Source organism: Salmo trutta, chromosome 12, assembly GCF_901001165.1.
Source record: "Salmo trutta chromosome 12, fSalTru1.1, whole genome shotgun sequence".
NCBI lineage: Eukaryota > Metazoa > Chordata > Actinopteri > Salmoniformes > Salmonidae > Salmo > Salmo trutta.
Genome location: NC_042968.1, coordinates 77,255,004 through 77,276,932, shown reverse-complemented (window position 1 = coordinate 77,276,932; position 21,929 = coordinate 77,255,004). Strand labels below are relative to the sequence as shown.

General features: G+C 43.4%; 4 protein-coding genes and 1 long non-coding RNA gene across 10 annotated transcripts in view; 3 read left to right on the top strand and 2 right to left on the bottom strand.

The window, feature by feature from the left end:
- The first annotated feature begins 1,433 nt into the window (after nt 1-1,433).
- LOC115204219 (endonuclease domain-containing 1 protein) lies at nt 1,434-3,263 on the top strand. Its single transcript, XM_029769616.1, has 2 exons — nt 1,434-1,835; nt 2,080-3,263. The coding sequence occupies exons 1-2, from the start codon at nt 1,530-1,532 to the stop codon at nt 2,686-2,688; spliced, it is 915 nt and encodes a 304-aa protein (XP_029625476.1). The 5' UTR covers nt 1,434-1,529; the 3' UTR covers nt 2,689-3,263.
- Nucleotide 3,264: 1 nt separating this feature from the next.
- LOC115204223 (uncharacterized) lies at nt 3,265-10,912 on the bottom strand. The gene is made up of 3 exons (XR_003880320.1): nt 10,653-10,912; nt 6,638-6,742; nt 3,265-4,472 (listed from the first exon to the last, which is right to left on the bottom strand). It is a non-coding gene; the product is annotated as an uncharacterized LOC115204223 (long non-coding RNA).
- LOC115204221 (endonuclease domain-containing 1 protein) lies at nt 4,130-5,656 on the top strand. Its single transcript, XM_029769617.1, has 2 exons — nt 4,130-4,460; nt 4,798-5,656. Exons 1-2 carry the CDS (start codon nt 4,149-4,151, stop codon nt 5,380-5,382), a joined length of 897 nt encoding a protein of 298 aa, XP_029625477.1. The 5' UTR covers nt 4,130-4,148; the 3' UTR covers nt 5,383-5,656.
- LOC115204222 (erythropoietin) lies at nt 7,717-15,857 on the top strand. 2 transcript variants are annotated; one of them, XM_029769618.1, is made up of 4 exons: nt 7,717-7,803; nt 11,025-11,155; nt 11,359-11,445; nt 15,357-15,857. In XM_029769618.1, exons 1-4 carry the CDS (start codon nt 7,767-7,769, stop codon nt 15,510-15,512), a joined length of 411 nt encoding a protein of 136 aa, XP_029625478.1. In that variant the 5' UTR covers nt 7,717-7,766; the 3' UTR covers nt 15,513-15,857. The 2 variants fall into 2 exon arrangements, with proteins under 2 accessions (XP_029625478.1, XP_029625479.1); XM_029769619.1 differs by lacking the exon at nt 7,717-7,803 and adding an exon at nt 7,871-8,115 and having other exon boundaries at nt 11,359-11,463.
- A 656-nt stretch (nt 15,858-16,513) lies between these two features.
- The window catches only part of LOC115204218 (neuroligin-2), a 100,561-nt gene continuing 95,145 nt past the window's right edge, over nt 16,514-21,929 (bottom strand). For all 5 annotated transcript variants that reach the window (XM_029769612.1, XM_029769611.1, XM_029769614.1 and 2 more), the window contains 2 exons: nt 21,290-21,656; nt 16,514-20,829 (listed from right to left, as the gene is read on the bottom strand). In XM_029769612.1, the coding sequence (XP_029625472.1) occupies nt 19,890-20,829; nt 21,290-21,656 (1,307 nt within the window). In that variant the 3' untranslated portion in view covers nt 16,514-19,889. The remainder of the gene's footprint in view (nt 20,830-21,289; nt 21,657-21,929) is intronic.

The window sequence follows — 21,929 nt, the reverse complement described above, 5'->3', positions numbered from 1 at the left end:
CCTCAAAACGGGGGGCCCTCAGGGGTGGGTGCTTAGTCCCCTCGTGTACTCCCTATTCACCCACAACTGCGTGGCCGCTCACAACTCCAACACCATCATTAAGTTTGCAGACAACACAACGGTGGTTGGCCTGTTCACTGACGATGATGAGACAGCCTATAGGGAGGAGGTCAGTAACCTGGCAGTGTAGTGCCTGGACAACAACCTCTCTCCAACGTCAGCAAGACAAAGAAGCTGGTGGACTACAGGAAACAGAGGGCCGAGCATGCCCCCATCCACATCGATGGGGCTGTAGTGGAGTGAGTCAAGATCTTCAAGTTCCTTGGTATCCACATCACTAAGGAATTATCATGGTCCACGCACACCAACACAGTGGTGAAGAAGGCACAACAATGCCTCTTCTCCCTCAGGAGGCTGAAACAATTTGGCATGGGCCCTTAGATCTTTAAAAAGTTATACAGCTGCACCCTTGAGAGCATCTTGACTGGCTGCATAACCGCTTGAAATGGCAACTACTTGGCATCTGAATGCAAGGCGATACAGAGTGTAGTGCGGACGGCCCAGTATATCGCTGGGGCCGGGTTCCTGCTAAATAGTTAGTTCAATAGTTAACCAATAGTTAACCACCAGGACAATCTGCATTGACCCTTTTTCCTTTAACTCTTTTGACTCATCAAATACGCTGCTGCTACTGTTTATTATTTTACATTTACATTTTAGTCATTTAGCAGACGCTCTTATCCAGAGCGACTTACAGTAGAGTGCATACATTTTATTACATTTTAAATACTGTATTATCTATCCTGTTGCCTAGTCACTTTATCCCCACCTATATGTACATATCTACCTCAATTACCTCATATCCCTGCACATCTACTCGGTACTGGTACCCCGTGTACATAGCCAGGTTATCGTTACTCGTTGTGCATTTACTTTTCTTTCTCTCTGCATTGTTGAGAAGGGCCCGTAAGTAAGCGTTTCACTGTTAGTCTACACCTGTTGTTTATGAAGAATGTGACAAAAACAATTTGATTTGATTTGATTTAACAAGGTCTTTATGGCTGTTATGCTTGGTCAAGTCCTGCTCAGGCTGTTCCTCTTAAAGTTCCCCCCAAATTGCTAGATTGATGGTAGCAGTGGTGATAGTCACTCAGGCTGACATGTATTACTGTGTACTTGTCTGCGTTGGGCTTTGTGCGTGGGTTGCTTCTCTGCTAAAGGTTAAAGTGACCTGACCTCCTTGTATGTTAGGGTACTACTGCTATATTCTATTATTCCTTCACCACTTATGTTCTTATATTTTCAGCTATAAAAGTTACAGTAAATTCACATAAGGCTTTTCTGATTGGACAATAGAGAACAGACCGAACGCCTATTCTTGTTATTCACTCACAACACAAATTGGTTGGATAGCAGATCCCTTTGTCACATTATTTTACTCACTTTGCATATCTGGTCTGTGGCGTTTCAATTCTAACTCTACACCTTGTCTTTCATTTCACTCTCCTGCAGTCGTTCTGGTAAGAGCCATGCAATTCTCTCCGGGCTGTTTGGTGTTGGTGTTCTCCCTTTTCCATAGTGCACCTAGAGCTCCGGCCACTGTGGTTGAGGATTTCAACCATGTAGAACGATGCAAGGATTCCCTATACATGGGAACCCCACCACGGGGAATCATTGATGCCAAACTGAAGAAGATCTGTCAGCGCTATGCAGACAAGCCACGCTTCGTGACCCTGTACGATCCTCAGAAACGAATCCCCGTCTACTCAGCCTACTCCTTCAAGAAGACAGAGGGAGACCGGCGCGTGGACTACCCCTGGATGTATGAGCCACAGGTCAGTCAAACGCATTTTTGCTGTTCTTGTGAATCTACTCCTTAAATGTTATGTTATACGTGTTTTCTATCTGAAAAGTATGGTAATGTTAAGTCCCTATTTTGCAGTGACAGGAGTTGAAATGTTATAGCTGTTAACTGATTGCTAGCCCTTCATTGAACAGTTTATAGCTTCTTTCCCTTTGTTACTATGTAGTCTACAATCGTGTGAGTGATATGTTGATCCTTCTCCCCTCTCTCTCCAGCTGGCAGAGGTTGATGGCAATGGAAACATGCTACCCTTCCCTACCGGCTACCTGCACATGAAGTTTGAGGACAGCCAGGCAGTGCTGGATGACTACTCTGACGTGGTACTGTATGAACGTGGCCACCTGAACCCAGACCAGCACCAGTCTGACCCTCATGACCGTGCCTCCACTTACACCCTGACCAACGTGGTGCCAGAGATCAGAGAGTTCAACATTGGGCCGTGGCGTGAGCACGAGGAGCGCATCCGTGTCCGCCTCAACAACTACTGCCGTGGCACCGCCTTCATCGTCACAGGGGTGACCACTACAGGCCACATGATTCGCCGGAACAACCAGTACCGCGTGGCCATCCCTGAGGACGTGTGGACTGCCTACTGCTGCACTGACTACGACCGCAACTCCCCCCACGAAGTCCGCATCCGCTTCCCCTCCCAGGCTGCCCTGGCCAAGAACGCCAAGGAGGGTAACATGGTCCACGAGATAACTGTCCAGGACTTGGAGAACTTCCTGAAGACCCGGATGGACGTGGAACAGAACCTGCAGCTCTTCTATGACAACTGCATCTCCCCCTCTCCCCTCCCTCTGTACCTCCACCACACCATCTAAAAGCTCCCCAGCAGCTACCATACACACTTACTCTGTGTGCTCTGTGTATCTAAAATGTGTATGCTCAGTGCGCTAGTAGTTTTTATAATGATTAAATATGATGTACACTGGCAGTTTGTTAAAAGTTTTGAACTTGTAACAGAACATTCATAGCATTTTGTCATGCTTTGGATATGCGTTTATTATCTAAGATCTGCTTTGCAAATTACTTCTGTTGTAGCGTAGGCTAATTGTCCCTCCAAATTACTTATGTTGTAACGTAGGCTAATTGTCCCTCCAAATGAATTATGTTGTAGCGTAGGCTAATTGTCCTTCCAAATGACTTCTGTTGTTGCGTAGGCTAATTGTCCCTCCATTTCTGTATTTGTAGCACTTTTTTTAACTGCAATTGGCTTTACCTCTATCTGTCCCCTTATAAAACAGCACAGTGGCATTCAAATACAATGGTTTAGTGTGTCAACCATTCATGGAGAGGTGTTATCTGCTCATAGTTGGAAAGTGGTTGTAAAATGGACTATACCATCAAAGGCTGTAAAGAGTGTATCTTCTTTGAATAAAACAAATTAGTTCTCTGACTTCCAAGTGTCATGTTTTACTGTTTCAACCAGTCACACAAAATGCTACAGTATAAAACCAACATTTCGGGTCACAATTATGAAAAACGTATTATTACAATTATGAACACATCTTTTCATACATGTTTTGGGTTCTCCAATCATAGTAGCTTTAATTATGGTTATTACTGCGTTATTATATGTATAACCTGTTCAGGTTAGTGATAGTTAGCATTAGAGTACAGGAACATTATGTATCAGATCATATGGTTTCCCTTTACTCTATGAATTAATCCAAAACCACTGTTTCCAAAAAGAAGGTCCTGCGCACTTTTAGGACAGGTTTATTTCCTTACCATGTGACTTGGCTCTAATTTATGACTCATAATTAATTTACCTCTCAGATTACTCTGATTGACATATTAAAAATCGTCCTCCAAAATGTGCCCATAGCTCAGACAGCTCAACCTTCCGCTCAGAACATGTGGAGCTGTGTGGTCATTAAACTAAGTGTTTGTGCGCATGGGTGAATTTGAATGAATGGTGTCTGAGTGGATGCAGTGTAGCAATTTTTACATGAACTTTGTCATAAACTAGAGCCACTCATAGCCACTCATAGCCCTCTCCTTATTAGGCGCCTACAGTTCTCAGTGCTTTTGAACATGTGACTCGTATAAGTTTGGATGTGGGAATGGTTAGAACTGGGAGCATCAGGCTTACAGGTGAGTCCCGGCCAATCCTTTAACATTGCTTTGCATGGGAAAGAGTCATTAATAAGTTTAGTGAAAGTAACGCTAACACTGACAGACTGCTAAATGCTGATGAGACTGACAGACTGCAGAATCAGTGACAGAGGAGTGTGAAGGTATCAGAGCAGTATTAAATACAGGGATATTTCTTTAGAGCATGAGGTCTACTTGGCAGCAGTCTTGGTATGCTGCTCTGAGTATGTTCCTGTGGGTGCCCTGGGCCTGGTGTGGCGTGGTGGAGGACTTTGACCATGTGGAGAACTGTAAGGACTATATGTACATGGGCATACCACCACGGGGCTACCTGGCGGGCAGCAACCTGAAGAAGATCTGCCAGATCCTGGAGGACAAACCCCGATTCGTCACCCTCTATGACCCCCGCAGACATATGCCCCTCTACTCTGCCTACACCTTCAAACGGTCTGACGGGGAGAAGAGCATGGACCAGCCCTGGATGTACGAACCACAGGTGAGTTGAGGTCTGAGGACAGAGGGAAGGTAAGGGAAGTTAATCATTGTAACAACTGTGTTTTTTTCCCAGTGTGAGAATTCACATGTCTGTAACTACAATTACGTTCTCATATGAAGGAGACTATTATGGTACCTTAGATATGGACTTGAACGATATTCAAAAACTAAAACTCACTGTCTTGATCAAAGAATGAGTGAGCCTTTGTTTTTCGCACACACCCTCTATCTTCCTTTGGTAATAGCATCAATTACTGCAATAAATATAGAGCTCTTTAATTTCACCTAATCACAAAAGTATGTTATAATTTAAAGATCATCTCTCTCTCTCTTTCTAGCTGGGCTCCAGTAAATCCAGCAGTAATATGGAGGTCTACCCACAGCCGGCTCAGATGCACATGCATCTCATGGACAGTCAGGCGGTGCTGGAGGACTTTACAGACGTGCCCCAGTATGTGCGTGGCCAACTGAACCCAGACCAGCACCAGTCGGAGCCCCTCGACAAGGCAGCCACCTACACCCTGTCCAACGTGGTGCCTCAGATCAGAGAGTTCAACACTGGCTCCTGGGCCCAGCACGAGGACCGTATCAGACAACGCCTCAACAACTACTGCCGCGGCAATGCCTATGTCATCACGGGGGTTACCTCGGCCGGGAACATGATTCGGCGAGACAACCAGGACCGTGTGGGCATCCCAGAGTACATGTGGACGGCCTACTGCTGTCCAGACTACGACCACAATGCCCCCTACCTAGAGCGCTACCGCTTTCCTGTGTTTGGGGCCTATGGTCTGAATAATAGGGTCAACAATGCTGTGGTGGAGGTGGCTATCAAGACCCTAGAGACGTTTCTAAAGGGACGGATGGACGTGGACAAGAACTACCAGATCTTCTACAATGACTGTGTGCCTGATGACATGTAGCCATACTAGAAAACATTTTGTCTATAGCTGTAATGGTGACGGACATAAAAGCAAGGTTTTAGTATTGTGGGATCAAATGGTATATGGTGTGGCTGTATTTATTCATACATACACTAGAGGGAGCTTCTGTCAAACTTCTACATTTACATTGTAGTTACTGTCCTAACGCTCTTAACCACTAGGCTAGCTGCCGTCCACTACTTCTGTACTTTGACCTGTACTTTGTCTAATTTGAAGTAACATTTTACTGTCAATAAATGCAAGTAGACTGACACAACTATGTAACTTCATTAACTTTAGGAACCAGAACCAAGAATGTAGGTCAGTGGACAGGAAGGGGTTTTAAATGCATCCCATTGGCAGCATTGACATCTAGGGAAATATAGTATTATTTCTAACAAAGACATCTACATATATTTCAGGATATTGGGTATCCCTGGAAATAGTCAGAATTAATGTAAACATAACAGCTTTGAAAACATACCGTGCCCCAAAAAAGTGGTCTCTTGGCACAGTTTACCCCGGGTATGGGGTAAGTTGAGCATAGGGACAGAGTAAATTGAGCCACCTTGGGGTAAGTTGGTGATGGTGTCCTGTGACAGTGGGCGATGGTAGGTCAAAGTTTAATTCATGGAATGGGGGTATGGTATATTGTATATCATAAATGTATGCGTCACACCCTGGCAGGGAGGGGCTGTGACTAAAATGGCTCAATCACCAGACTACGCCAATTTCTGTTTAATACAGAGAACACTTCAACCAGTGAAATGCTGCGTTCAAAACAACTGAGAACTCGTAACTGGGAAATCTCTGACTTCTGACTTCAGTGCGTTCAAGACAACTGGGAACTCGAAGAAGAAAAAAAAACGAGCTCTGACTGAGAAAATTCATTTTTAACGGCCATCCAACTCAGAATTCCTGAAGATCACTGACGTCCTGATTCAACCTTGTTTTTTTCAGAGTTCCCAGTTGTCTTGAAATACAATGGACCAGGCAAAACTATATCAACAATACCATTTTATTACAAAGATCTTTCAGTTACAACATTCCAAACCAAGTGGCCAAATTCTGTTTCAACTTTGCCAGTATAAATAACCACAGTCAATGATACATACCCTGATGATGATACACACCCCGCTTGGAGCAAGAACTACAAAATAAAAAACAATAGCCGACAACCCTGAACGCAGGGCAAACTATTTTTAGGACGGATGCCACTACATGCTAGCTCCAACCAGAGCTCTGTAGTTCAGACCTTTGTAGTTTGGATGACAACTTGTATCTTGTACTCCAGCGCCACGGACGTACTTGACCGAAACACAGGTGCACCACAGGTTAAAAAGGAGGCAGAGGGCGTGAACTGCAATGAAAGAGAGAGTAGTTTAGGGATGCTCCAATCACAGGAGGATCATATAAACAAGTGAATTCTATTAAGCATCGCAAATCTCAGTCACAGTACACACATGCAATCAGCAATTATTAAGGTCAGTCATTGGTGAAAGCAAGCATAGATCTGTGAAAATTCAGTTTAATAGGAAAGCTAAAGTCCACCCTATGTCACATGCCTACATTCAGATATAGATATCTCTGTTCAATATCACTTACCCTATCAAAGGTAAAAAGGTATCAAAGGTAAAAGTACAAATTATTTCAAATTCCTTACATTAAGCAAACCAAGATGGCACAATGTTCCTATTTTTTTGTTGTTGCCTTGGACACACTCCAACATTTAGACATAATTTACAAATTAAGCATTTGTGTTTAGTGAGTCCACCAGATCAGAGGCAGTGAGGATGATCAGGGATGTTCTCTTGATAAGTGCGTGAATTGGACCTTTTTCCTGCCCTGCTAAGCAAAACCTAAATGTAACTCGCACTTTGGGTGTCAGGGAAAATGTATGGAGGAAAAAGTATAAAATAAAAAGTTGTCAAAAATATCGATAGTAAAGTAAAGTACACATTCCCCCCCAAAATACATAAGTACTTTACACCACTGATGGTTTCCTAGAAACAAGGTGTGGCCCAACTAATCCTTTGGCTCAATTTATACCAATTCTCCAAGGCGCCTGGTATATACCTGTATATTTATAGACTGTATAGGCCTTTCTGTAATAAATTATTTTCCACACAAATAAAACAACAGAGAAAATATATTTATGCACAATAATCAATGTTCATTCAAAGCATATGGCAACCATTGAAAAGTAAAATACGGCATTTCCCCATTCTTATATCAGTTACAAAAGACTAGAAACGATCCCAAAAACGTTTATGACGTCATCAGATGGGTGAATCAACGGGGGCGATGTGGGGATCCGGATGGCCATAGGTTACTGGGTTCATCAATGCCGTGCATTCTCCTCATTTAGAACAGACCGCTGAAGAATGACAGCCTGTACTTGTATGTTCAGCATACAGTGTGGTAAGAGAAATCAATAAGTACATGGCAGTTTGCCAAAACACGACACGGTTAACCTAGAATGAAAATAGCCGCGCCGGGAGAGACCATCGAGCTTTCATCTCTGGTGCGCACGGGCATTCCATTGCGCTCTGAACAAGGGGCAAGGACACAAGTGGAGAAAGGCTATTTAGAGTTAATTTCATATAGTGTAGGCCTAAAAACTAGACAATTCGGCGTAGAAAGTGCTTTTTTACAGAGTATATTGCACATGTACTTTGTTTAGCAGTGCCTTCTAAAAATGTTGGACCATTTTGCGAATGTCTTCCATTTCAGGTAAATTATATATTGCACACCATTATTTGATAACAATACTGTTTTTGTAATATACGGTAATACTGAAGCAAACATGTTAAGGAGATTAGGTCTCTCCATTAACTTTTGTGCGCAAAGTTCCAAACGCATGTTTGAAAGTTTCCAAAGTATATTTTCAGAGGGAGGTGCCTACGGTGCCTTCGATGGTATCGTTATGGCATAATTATTGGCATCCACCACCAGGTTTTCAGAATTTAAACGTCAAGGAGTTGCTGTATGTAGTCAATGGGCGAGGAATAGAACTATTCCCGCAACGACCTCTCTGGTGCATAAAGTATGCATGTGGGTGCCATGTCTACTGTCAAATAAATCAACGTTTATTGGGTGTTTACACATATTTGCAGACGTTATTGCAGGTGTAAAGAAAGGCTCGTGTTATCTAGTTCCAACAGTGCAGTAATATCTAGCATTACATAACAATGCACTCATAATCCCCCCCCCCCAAAAAAATATAGATATATATATAACAGAAAGAGCAATATCAGAACGAACAATGTCAGAGTCCTGAATACAATTATATATAATGGTGTGTATATGGTGTATATAGACCGTATGGACAGTATATGAACAGAAAAGGTGTGTACAGCAGTCACTCCAATATTTACAGGACAACGAGGACAATCTACCTTTCCAATGAGACTTTGCATTAGAAAGTAAAAAAGAAACCACTTGGCATCAATTTCTTCACTAGATTTACCAACAAGGGTTCATGGCATAAATTGACATATACTAGGCCTATATACAGTTGAAGTCTGAGGTTTACATACACCTTTGCCAAATACATTTAAACTCCGTTTTTCACAATTCCTGACATTTAATCCTAGTAAAAATTCCCTGTTTTACGTCCGTTAGGATCATCACTTTATTTTAAGACTGTGAACTGTCAGAATAATAGTAGAGAGAATGATTTATTTCAGCTTTTATTTCTTTCATCACATTCCCACTGGGTCAGAAGTTTACATACACTCAATTAGTATTTGGTATCATTGCCTTTAAAGTGTTTAACTTGGGTCAAACGTTTCGGGTAGCCTTCCACAAGCTTCCCACAATAAATTGGGTGAATTTTGGCCCATTCTTCCTGACAGAGCTGGTGTAACTGAGTCAGGTTTGTTGGCCTCCTTGCTCGCACATGCTTTTTCAGTTCTGCCCACAAATTTTCTATAGGGTTGAGGTCAGACTTTGTGATGGCCATTCCAATACCTTGACTTTGTTGTCCTTAAGCCATTTTGCCACAACTTTGGAAGTATGCTTGGGGTCATTGTCCATTTGGAAGACCCATTTGCGGCCAAGCTTTAACTTCCTGACTGATGTCTTAAGATGTTGCTTCAATATATCCACATCATTTTCCTTCCTCATGATGCCATTTATTTTGTGAAGTGCACCAGTCCCTCCTGCAGCAAAGCACCCCCACAACATGATGCTGCCACCCCCGTGCTTCACGGTTGGGATGGTGTTCTTCGGCTTGCAAGCCTCCCCCTTTTTCCTCCTAACATAATGATAGTCATTATGGTTAAAGAGTTCTATTTTTGTTTCATCAGACCAGAGGACATTTCTCCAAAAAGTACGATCTTTGTCCCCATGTGCAGTTGCAAACCGTAGTCTGGATTTTTTTATGGCAGTTTTGGAGCAGTGGCTTCTTTCTTGCTGAGCAGCCTTTCAGGTTATGTTGATATAGGACTCGTTTTACTGTGGATATAGATACTTTTGTACCTGTTTCCTCCAGCATCTTCACAATATCCTTTGCTGTTGTTCTGGGATTGATTTGCACTTTTCGCACAAAAGTACGTTCATCTCTAGGAGACAGAACGCATCTCCTTCCTGAGCGGTATGACGGCTGCATGGTCCCATGGTGTTTATACTTGCGTACTATTGTTTGTACAGATGAACGTGGTACCTTCAGGCATTTGGGGAAAAAATTCTGAGGTCTTGGCTGATTTCTTTTGATTTTCCCATGATGTCAAGCAAAGAGGCACTGAGTTTGAAGGTAGGCCTTGAAATACATCCAGAGGTACACCTCCAATTGACTCAAATGATGTCAATTAGCCTGTCAGAAGCTTCTAAATCCATGACATCATTTTCTGGAATTTTCCAAGCTGTTTAAAGGCACAGTCAACTTAGTGTATGTTACTTCTGACCCACTGGAATTATGATACAGTGAATTATAAGTGAAATAATCTATCTGTAAACAATTGTTGAAAAAATGACTTGTGTCATGCACAAAGTAGATGTCCTAACCGACTTGCCAAAACTATAGTTTGTTTACAAGAAATTTGTGGAGTGGTTGAAAAACAAGTTTTAATAACTCCAACCTAAGTGTATGTAAACTTCCAACTTCAACTGTACCTTTACAGAAATCCATGACATACAGTAAGGTATCATTATGTTCTGAAACAATGCATTACAGTAAGAGTGACAAGCACAATAACCTCATGATTATTTATTTGACATTGTGTTTATGTGTTCTTCTCAGGGTTAGTATGATGTGCATGGCCACAAACCTGTCTGCAGTTATTGGTCAATAAATCCGGGAAAGTGAACCTGGGAGTTAGTTGTCATAGAGGGTTGATGTCCCTTCTGTGTAAATCCTCTGCAGAAGTAAATCACAATTAGATTTTATAACCCATCTCATAGAGAAGCCAACGTATTGGCCAGAATGGGTTTTCCCAGTCCAGCAGTCCAAACAGTCCAAACTGTCAGTTATTATTGTACATCATTTACAGTGTATCTGCTCCAGTGATCCTCTATTCTCTGGAACTGGTTGACATAACTTCCTGTTATATGATTGTCAGATTTGCTGCCAGTCTGTAACTACTCTCAGCCACCATTTCTAGCATTAGCCTGATGATGTGTGTGTGTGTCCCCTCCCTCAGGGCCGGTGGTAGTACTGCTGACTGTACTCCAGTGGGCAGGACGAGGCCTCCCTTCTCCTGTCAGGCCCATCTGTGACCCCCGCATCCTGGATCGCTTCATCATGGAGGCCCGCGACACAGAGACCGCTCTGGTGAGCTGAGGCCTAACCATCACTAGATGGACCTGAGCTACTTTAACATGTTTGAAAAATGTCACATTAGAAGACAGATGATGATACTATTAGAGTGTATTATGTGCGGAGACAATTCAGCTTTGTTAGTGTGTTTGATCTGTCGGTGTGTCTCATCTTGCCCTAACTGTGTCAATATGTCTTGCCTTCCTTCCCTCTTGCAGCGAGGTTGCAAGGCAGGGTGTGGAGTGACAGGCACATTTGTGGTTCCTCTGACAAATGTTGACTTTGTAGTCTGGGAGACAAAGGATGTGAGTACCTGTCTATCAGTTAAGTACCTGGGTTGTTCCACGAAATGAGTGCTTTTTGATGAGTGCCCTTTGATATTTTAAGTAGAAATTGTGCACCAATATTGGTAAGATGTCTACATCACTATCGCAGTAGCAGTAGCACTCACTGCTACTGCGTAGCACTCACTGCTACTGCGTAGCACTCACATCTGTAGCCATGAAATGCTTTGAAAGGCTGGTCATGGCTCACATCAACACTATCATCCCAGACACCCTGGACCCACTCCAATTCACATACTGCCTCAACAGATCAACAGATGACGCAATCTCTATTGCATTCCACACTGCCCTTTCCCACATGGACAAAAACAACACCTACATGAGAATCAAAAAGAAAGGAGGACCAAGGAACTCTTCATATAATTAATTATAATGCCTTTATGTGTATGGCATGTTCAATGGAGTACTCCCTGATGAAGGCCATGCAGCCAAACGTTTTTAAAATGTGTTTCCATTGAACATGCCATACAAAAAGGCATTTGAATTAATTATATGAAGAGTGCCTTGGTCCTCCTTTCTTTTTGATGACCAATTTACCCCTTTTACCAAAGAGCACCTTCTGTCTATCAAAACCTACTATTGTGTACCTTAACACCTGTCTATCAAAACCTACTATTGTGTACCTTAACACCTTCTGTCTATCAAAACCTACTATTGTGTACCTTAACACCTTCTGTCTATCAAAACCTACTATTGTGTACCTTAACACCTTCTGTCTATCAAAACCTACTATTGTGTACCTTAACACCTTCTGTCTACCAAAACCTACTATTGTGTACCTTAATACCTTCTGTCTACCAAAACCTACTATTGTGTACCTTAGCACCTTCTGTCTACCAAAACCTACTATTGTGTACCTTAACACCTTCTGTCTACCAAAACCTACTATTGTGTACCTTAACACCTTCTGTCTATCAAAACCTACTATTGTGTACCTTAACACCTTCTGTCTATCAAAACCTAATACTGTGTACCTTAACACCTTCTGTCTATCAAAACCTACTATTGTGTACCTTAACACCTTCTGTCTATCAAAACCTACTATTGTGTACCTTAACACCTTCTGTCTATCAAAACCTACTATTGTGTACCTTAACACCTTCTGTCTATCAAAACCTACTATTGTGTACCTTAGTACCTTCTGTCTACCAAAACCTACTATTGTGTACCTTAGTACCTTCTGTCTACCAAAACCTACTATTGTGTACCTTAACACCTTCTGTCTACCAAAACCTACTATTGTGTACCTTAACACCTTCTGTCTATCAAAACCTACTATTGTGTACCTTAACACCTTCTGTCTACCAAAACCTACTATTGTGTACCTTAACACCTTCTGTCTATCAAAACCTACTATTGTGTACCTCAGCACCTTCTGTCTACCAAAACCTACTATTGTGTACCTTAACACCTTCTGTCTATCAAAACCTAATACTGTGTACCTTAACACCTTCTGTCTATCAAAACCTACTATTGTGTACCTTAACACCTTCTGTCTATCAAAACCTACTATTGTGTACCTTAGTACCTTCTGTCTACCAAAACCTACTATTGTGTACCTTAACACCTTCTGTCTACCAAAACCTACTATTGTGTACCTTAGCACCTTCTGTCTACCAATACCTACTATTGTGTACCTTAGTACCTTCTGTCTACCAAAACCTACTATTGTGTACCTTAGCACCTTCTGTCTACCAATACCTACTATTGTGTACCTTAGTACCTTCTGTCTACCAAAACCTACTATTGTGTACCTTAACACCTTCTGTCTATCAAAACCTACTATTGTGTACCTTAACACCTTCTGTCTACCAAAACCTACTATTGTGTACCTCAGCACCTTCTGTCTACCAAAACCTACTATTGTGAACCTTAGTACCTTCTGTCTACCAAAACCTACTATTGTGTACCTTAGTACCTTCTGTCTACCAAAACCTACTATTGTGTACCTTAACACCTTCTGTCTACCAAAACCTACTATTGTGTACCTTAACACCTTCTGTCTATCAAAACCTACTATTGTGTACCTTAACACCTTCTGTCTACCAAAACCTACTATTGTGTACCTTAACACCTTCTGTCTATCAAAACCTACTATTGTTTACCTTAACACCTTCTGTCTATCAAAACCTACTATTGTTTACCTTAACCCCTTCTGTCTACCAAAACCTACTATTGTGTACCTTAGTACCTTCTGTCTATCAAAACCTACTATTGTGTACCTTAACACCTTCTGTCTACCAAAACCTACTATTGTGTACCTTAGTACCTTCTGTCTATCAAAACCTACTATTGTGTACCTTAACACCTTCTGTCTATCAAAACCTACTATTGTGTACCTTAGCAGCGCTTCCCTTCCTCCTCTTTTTTTTTACCTATGTGAGAATGCTATTCATTGACTACAGCTCAGCGTTCAACATCATAGTGCCCTCCAAGCTCATCACTAAGCTAAGGACCCTGGGACAGAACACCACCCTCAGCAACTGGATCATGGACTTCCTGATGGGACGCCCCCAGGTGGTGAGGGTAAGCAACAACAGAGCCGCCACGCTGACCCTCAACACGGGAGCCCCTCAGGGGTGTGTAGTCCCCTCCTGTACTCCCTGATCACCTGCATGGCCACGGACGACTCCAACACCATCATTAAGTTTGCAGATGACAAAACGGTGGTAGGCCTGATCACCGACGACGATGAGACAGCCTATAGGGTGGAGGTTAGAGACCTGGAAGTGTGGTGGCAGGACAAGAACCTCTCCCTCAACCTCAGCAAAACAAAGGAGCTGATCATGGACTACAGGAAATGAAGGGCCGAGCTCGCCCCCATTCACATCGACAGGGCTGTAGCGGAGCGGGTCGAGAGCTTCAAGTTCCTCAGTGTCCACATCACATCTATCATGGTCCAAAAACACCAACACAGTGGTGAAGAGGGCACGACAACACCTCTTCCCCCCCAGGTGTCTGAAAAGATTTGACATGGATAGATCCTCAAAAATGTCCACAGCTGCACCATTAAGAGCATCTTGACTGGCTGCATCACCGCTTGATATGGCAACTGCTTGGCATCCGACCGCAAGGTGCTACAGAGGGTAGTGCAGACGGCTCAGTACATCACTGGGGCCGAGCTCCCTACCATCCAGGACCTCTATACCAGGCGGTGTCAGTGGAAGGCCCTAAAAATTGTCAAAGACTCCAGCCACCCAAGTTATAGACTGTTCTCTCTGCTACCGCACGGCAGCGGGACTGGTGCACCAAGTCTTGAACCAACAGGACCCTGAACAGCTTCTACCCCCAAGCCATAAGACTGCTAAATAGTTAGTGAAATAGTTAACCAAATAGCTACCCGGACAATCTGCATTGACCCTTTTTGCACTAACTTTTTGACTAATCACATACGCCACTGCTACTGTTTACTATCTGTCACTTTCTTTCTAGTTATATGCACAGTACATATCTACCTCAATTATCTCATACCCCTGCACAACGTCTCGGTACTGGTACCCCGTGTATATAGCCAAGTTATCATTATTCATTGTGCAACATTTATTATTTTATTGTTACGTGTTTTACTTTTCTATTATTCAACTGCCGTGCTTTGTTTGCTTTTCTGTCAGAGGCGCCACTCTTCTCAGAAACCTGTACCTTTTAAGGGTAGGGCAGTTCAGTGACTGAGATGGCATTGAGCAGGCCGGGTATGGCAGTGGAAGTTAGTGGAAAGGTGTCAGAATGGGGGTTCTATTTGGCTGCATACAGTTTGGTATGGAGTAGCAGGCCAAGAAGAACCTGGAATAGACCCTCTTCCACAGAACAGATGAGTGGTGCTTTTTTTCAGGGTTGTGTACTAAACCTTGTTCTTCCTCCCATCCATTGAACAGGACCTGCCCCTTCCTCCAGCACCAGCAGTAGGTGACTCAGTGACTAGGAAGGTGTCGTCTTTATCTGAGCTGCTCCATGTCCACACCAACTTCCTACGAGGGAAGGGTCGCCTTCTGCTCACCAACGCACCTGCCTGTCAACAGAACAGCACTTGATTGGAGCTTTCCTCAAAAGCAGAAGAGGATGTGATTGGACCGTTGTTTAGAGAGAGGATGAGGTGATTGGACTTTTGCAGAAAGCTCTGAATGGCTTACCAAGTATGGAATGTGTAGACAAGGTTGGAAGTTCTACAGCTCATTGATCTCACCGGTTCCTCGTACTACCTAGCAGTACTGCCAAAGAGCTCTGATGCATGCAGTGGAATAAGCTACAGATAGAACACATCATAGAAGATCATATATAATGTCCTAAATCCAAGAATTGTATATTATGTTCTATTTATACAGTTTGCATTAAACTTGTCTTAAACATGTTTTTATATAAATCTCTATTTTCATATATGAGTGTGTCCCTTTTAGTCTTTGAACCATTGGTTTCTCATTGATGCTACGGTTTAACATACTGAAGTCAGTGTTTGTGTGTTCATGTAATATGCTTGCTCAGTGCTGTTATAATTCAGACCACAGGTACACTTTGCTGCAAGACAATGTATTGATCACTTCTCACTGTGTGCTCTCTGCACTCTGTCTGTCTGTACCCCTCCCTCCCTCCATGCCCCCTCTCTCGCCCTTTCTCTGGCTCACCCTGTCTTTGGGGTCAGAGCAGACATTGTATTTCACCACCAGGCAGCACATACAGCTCTCCAGCTTGGCAGGCAGAGAATTGAAGATGAGAATGAGTTCAGTTCCTGAAGGAGACAGTTCTGCACTCTGTTGCCCTCTGCTGGATAGACCGTGACATCATTGCCCTACTTAGACCCTGCACACACAAAGAACAGCTCTATGGCTATAAAAAGAAAAAGACATCATCATGAAATCATCTCATATTTGTGCATTTAGACCAAATGTTCACCAGAAACAAAAAACACACAAAAGAACACCAACCAAAGTATGTCAACATGGTAATTATTAATCAGATCAGCAACCACACAGATTATCAATTTAAATAATTAGATGTTGTGCGTTCATAGACAATAACAGGGAGGCAAATGCGCTAATTTGTTTAAGAATGTATTTTTAATGTTCTCCATTTCAGGTGCACAACATACAGTCTGTAATAGCCTCTATATGAAATAGAAATATTAACTTCATTCTTTAAACCTGTTCGTTATGCTTCCTTACAGTGTCTTAATCCTCCAGTAAGTTCTGATTTCAGACTAAATGAAAACAGAGACAAACAGGTGCAAACCTTTTTGGGCAACCCAGCATGAACCTTGCAAAAGTAGAGATTTGCATCCTTGTAATGTTTCTTTGTAACATTGAGCCAACGTCAGACTTTAGTGTCACTGTGTAAACTTGGTGAGAGTGTGCTTCCAGAGTCTGTTGGCTGTCATATCCCTGGTTTCCAAATTTCAGTCATATTTTTTTTCTTTTTTTTAGAAAAATACAGTATTTTTTCACTTTTCCTTTTTGGAAACATGGGCATCTCAAATGGACAGCAAACAGGTGAGCTGTTATTCCCAGAAAATGACTTAAACAGAGAGTGTGCATGGCAGACATAATAGTAAAGGATAGCAAAGCAACCACAACCATCAGAGTCTGAAACAAGACTAAAGAGTGCTAAGGAGTTGACAACATACTGTACCTGTTCTAAGCTATGGGTAATACTGTTTGTCATATCACTAACAAGTACCAACAGCACCACCATCAAGATTCAAGTTTCCTAGTTCTGTAGGTTTGGGTTGAGCACAGTTTCAAACCATGGCTTTATCTCTACCACTCTCCATCAGTGCCTTCCTCTTTCTTTCCTTCTGTCTCTCGCTCTTGATCACTCTCCCATTTTCTTTTTCTCTGTATCCCTATTCTCTCTAAATCTGCTATTTATGCAGCTCTTATCTTTGGCCACTTAAAGGATGCAAAAGGCTCATCTTAAGTTAATCCAGACAAAATCTGTCTTCATGATTGATGTGGCAATTGACAAATGTGCAAGTAATGCCCACCTCCATCCAGAACCCCACACACGTCCAGTATGTCCTTTCTACCCTAGAGAAACCTGAGCCATATCCCCTTCCCTACAGCTATTATGTTGAACTCAATCATGCTAGGATTTTAGATGTAGTTCACAGATCATTCATGTATGTTAATAACTGTCTACATGTTCCCATAACTTGTTGCACTTTGACCTTGAAAATCTAAGAAATTAAAGAGAATCTAACAACAACAACGGATCAGCCGTCTGAACTTGCACCTGTTGTCACAAAGGAAAGATTTGACCGTTCACTCATAAACCAAACCATAAACATAATATTTACAAATACCAGTTTGTTCTCTTACACTTAAAAAAAATGTACAGTTTGTTTTTCATGGTGTGTGTTTTGTTCTTTTTTCTGAGTCCCGGCCCCTGTGACAGATGCCAGTCTAACACCAGTGTGATCATCCTCATCCCAAAACAAGACAGGAAACAGAACAGGAAAAACATGGGGAACTCCATCCTGCCAGGTTTGTTTTTTTCTGTGTATATGTGAGTAATGTTTATCAAATGTTTTTTCTACTCAAGATTCAGAACGCATCCTCAGTGCATCGGAGACATATCAGGCTTCTGCTGAAGAGTCATCTCTCCATCGTCGTTGTTGGTTTCGATGTCAAGGTTTTTCTTATGTTGTCTCAACATCCATTCTGTAACAGTTTTTTTTTCATGAATGTCCAGAGTTCATTGTGTCCCTGTGTTCAGTTGTGCGGTTGAAAGATCTAAAACGTGCGTACAAGGCTTTTCACCTTTGACCTAAAGTATGTCAGTCTGTCTGAGCCCCCTCATACCCCCTGCACCCTCTCCCCTCAGCAACACAGAGAATCTCAGAACAACAGAAGAGGATTTGAAAAGACAGTGTCATACCCAGTCTCCAAAAACCTGAAGCACGCAGCTAAAAGTCCACTGAGGAGAGGATGAGAGTGCTTAAAACGAAGATAATTGTTCAGAGACAACCCTTTATTCCCGGGAAAATGTGTAGAATTATATCAATTTTTATCATTGAGGCAATCCACGTGAAGTATGACATTTCACCATTCAAAAACAAGTATTAGCCTATCATGGACAAACACTGCAAGCTGATGGAGTGGTAAAGTCCAACAATGTTATTTCTTCAGTTGACCGTGCAACACTCCACAGCTAAAGTAATGAGAGAAAGAGAAATAAAACGAGGGAAAGAGAGAGGGGGCTTCCATCAGTCTTTCAGGGCGGCAGGTGCTTGTGGATCAGCCTCAGTGATAAGAAATGAAAAAATAAAGGACATATTTGTTGTCCTTGTTATAATCATAGTCATAGTCAATATTCATCTCTTGAAAGCCTTTCTGAAGTATCTACAGAATAGAAGATAGTTCTTGTGCACGAAGTTCAGCTGACGTAAAAAACAAAAAGAAAGTACTTTTCAAGAAAAAAAAACAACAACAATTAAAAAAACAAGGCCAAACCTGGAAATAAAAAGGAAAAATACAAGATTTCCACTCTGATGTCCATCCTCCATTTAGAAAATAAAAATCATGCAGAAGATCCCAGACAGCAAACCAGTTATAAATCTTAATATTCTCTTTATATTTTTTACATGGATATATTTAATATTTTCCCCTTGAGTAAAGCCCAGCCAAGGTGCAACACTGAATGCAATAAAAACAAAAAGAAATTGCAAAAGATCAAAAAGAAAGATGAAACGTCTGGCACTTTTTTGATTATGGTAATTCCTTGTGTAAGATCAAGTCAGGATGGGCCTCTCCAGGTGGTCCATTGGACCCCATTGAAAGAGGAGCGTTATCACAGTACTTGGCACCAAGAATGCTGGTAAAAACGAGATATCAGAATCTCACCTTTTTCATTCATATCCTTACAATTTATCAATAATACATAATTTACATTTATGTGTTTGTATAAAAGACTCCAAAGAGGAAAAAACGGAGTCCTGAAGTGGTTTGCGCAAGAGAGAAATAGGATGAAAATGAGACTGGGAGGATTGTGTGAACGTTGTGATCAAGAGCTATAGGAACAGACGTGGAGAGAAGTGAGTGGGAGGCAGAGAAGAAGAACAGTAATATTGGTTGAGAGAGAGAGAGAGAGGAAGATAGAGAGAAAGAGTGAAACACCCAGATTGTACAGACATATGAACAGGTTGGAAGATGTGTGATAGAGATGTGTTAGTTGGGTAATGATAGTCTTTGTCCCAGCAGCCCACAGCCTGAGTCAGACTGAGCCATGCATCCCAACAGTAGGGGGCGATAACACAGCCTCATGGGGAGATTGACGGAGAACAGAATGACACGGAGAAAGAGAAAAAAGCAACACAGAAAAAGAAGAGAGGATAACCCCAGTAAGAGAGAGAAGGAGGAGAGGACCAGTCTGTGTGGTGTTTATTTGTATCTCTGCTGATCCAGAGGTTATGCCTGGTCCTATACGCGGGTGGTGGAGTGTTGGTGTGGCAGGGCATTGTTGCTGTGGCCAGGGGTGGGGGTGGTGGAGGGGGCCGGGGCGGGGGGGTAGGTGTTGAAGGGGTGGAGGGGCTGCATGCCGCTGATGGTGCTGGGCATCATGGTGATGGTGTTTGCCGTCATCAGCGGCACGTCCTCCGGTGCCCGCCGCAGTGCCAGCGTGTAGTCCGGCGGGCCCACCTGCGCCCGCAGCGGCTCCAGGTCGCCATGGAGACCGCGGGAAGGGAGGGGCGTGCCGATACCATGCTCCATCTCTACTCTCTGCTGCTTCATCTGCAGGGACATGAGCTCCTCCTCCTGGCTCAGTGCCAGGTCATTGTGGGACGGGGCACCCACCCCTCCCATGCCCAAGCCCATGGCGGTGCCCATGCCACGCTGGGGGGACAAGCGGCGGTGGCGTCTCTGCAGCAGCTCGTGGCGTTTGTCTCGTTTGTAGTAGAGCGCTGCAAAGGCCAGCACGTTGAGGAAGAGCAGCGAGGCGCCCACAGCCACAGTCACACTCAGCTCCGTGGAGTAGTCCCTTATCTCGTCGGGGAACGGGTTGCGGCGGGGCGGCTCGGAGGGGTCTGGCTCAGGTTCAGAGGGGTTGGTGGAGATGACGGGGTGGCGGGTGGAGCGTGCCCCAGGGGGGCCAGGCCGGTGGGCACGGGGACCTCCTCCTCCAGGCGGCAGGCGGGTGGTGATGGGGTTGATGTCCTCATGCAGGGAGTGCAGATGAGGCACCAGCTCCAGCCAGAAGGCCACCTTGTTTGCCCGGTAGTTGTCCCTGACGCGGGGCTTCAGGCCAATGTGGAGGTACTGCTGGTCCTTGGAGCTGAACTTAGTCCAGATGACCTCCTCAAAGCGGTTGGGCTTGGTGTGGATGAACTTAGTGTCCTGAGGGACAGGCAAGTTGGGATCCCTGATAGAAAAAAAGAGAACAAGAGAGAGAGAAGGAAGAAAGAAAGAAAGCAAGCAAGCAAGCAAGCAAGAAAGAAAGAAAGAAAGAAAGAAAGAGAGAAAGAAAGAAAGAGAGAAAGAAAGAAAGAAAGAAAGAGAGAAAGAAAGAAAGAGAGAAAGAAAGAAAGGAAGGAAGGTGATAAAAATAATTGAGCATGTACTGTATGCATCTGATAGAGCATGTTTCTAATTTGATATCTCAGTGCTGTGTCTAGGTCTTGTCTACATTTTACATTTTTTTTTTACATTTTAGTCATTTAGCAGACGCTCTTATCCAGAGCGACTTACATTTCATACATTTTTTTTTCTATTTTTTTTTTTTTTCGTACTGGCCCCCCGTGGGAATCGAACCCACAACCCTGGCGTTGCAAACACCATGCTCTACCAACTGAGCTACAGGGAAGGCCAGGTTCAGTACTGACCCGGTCTTGGCAAAGTTGGTCCAGTAGGTCATGACCACAGCACTGAGCATGACGTCATTCTTGGAGAAGTTACAGGGGAACAGGTCGGTGGCTCCCACCATGGGGACCCCAAACACGTAGGGCAGCTCATCCCCGTGGGCCGCGTCCGCCCACTCTGGCCGGGCCTCTGTCTGGCAGTGGTGGTGGAAGGTGTAGAAGTAGACAGGAGACTGGAACTGAGCGTGCAGCTTGGCTGTGGCCACAGCTGGCGCCACCCACTGGTGATCTGTGAACAGTGCCAGCAGGGTTTTCCTCCTCATGTCTATGTTGTCCCTGTCGGCCCAGTCTGTGTACATGAACTTTATGGTCTCCCTCAGGATGTCCTTACCTGGAGACAGACAGAGATGGGGTGAGAAAACAGAGAGAGCAAGAGAGAGATGAGAGAGAGAGAATGAGCAAGAGAGAGATTAGAGAGAGAGAGAGAGAGAGAGAGAGAGAAAGGGGAGAGAGAGAATGAGAGCAAGAGAGGGATTAGAGCGACAGAGAGGGGGGAGAGACAGAGAGGGGGGAGAGACAGAGAGGGGGGAGACAAAGAGATGAGAGAGAGACAGAGAGAGGGGGGAGAAGCAGAGAGAGGGAGGAGAGAGAATGAGCAAGAGAG

Excerpts from the sequence above, each read along its gene's own strand:
- LOC115204219 (XM_029769616.1), top strand. The coding sequence starts at position 1,530 with ATGCAATTCTCTCCGGGCTGTTTGGTGTTGGTGTTCTCCCTTTTCCAT. Across the intron at positions 1,836-2,079 it reads CCTGGATGTATGAGCCACAG|CTGGCAGAGGTTGATGGCAA; the intron begins GTCAGTCAAACG and ends CTCTCTCTCCAG.
- LOC115204221 (XM_029769617.1), top strand. The coding sequence starts at position 4,149 with ATGAGGTCTACTTGGCAGCAGTCTTGGTATGCTGCTCTGAGTATGTTC. Across the intron at positions 4,461-4,797 it reads CCTGGATGTACGAACCACAG|CTGGGCTCCAGTAAATCCAG; the intron begins GTGAGTTGAGGT and ends CTCTCTTTCTAG.
- LOC115204222 (XM_029769618.1), top strand. The coding sequence starts at position 7,767 with ATGACAGCCTGTACTTGTATGTTCAGCATACAGTGTG. Across the intron at positions 7,804-11,024 it reads TATGTTCAGCATACAGTGTG|GGCCGGTGGTAGTACTGCTG; the intron begins GTAAGAGAAATC and ends CCCCTCCCTCAG. Across the intron at positions 11,446-15,356 it reads TAGTCTGGGAGACAAAGGAT|GACCTGCCCCTTCCTCCAGC; the intron begins GTGAGTACCTGT and ends TCCATTGAACAG.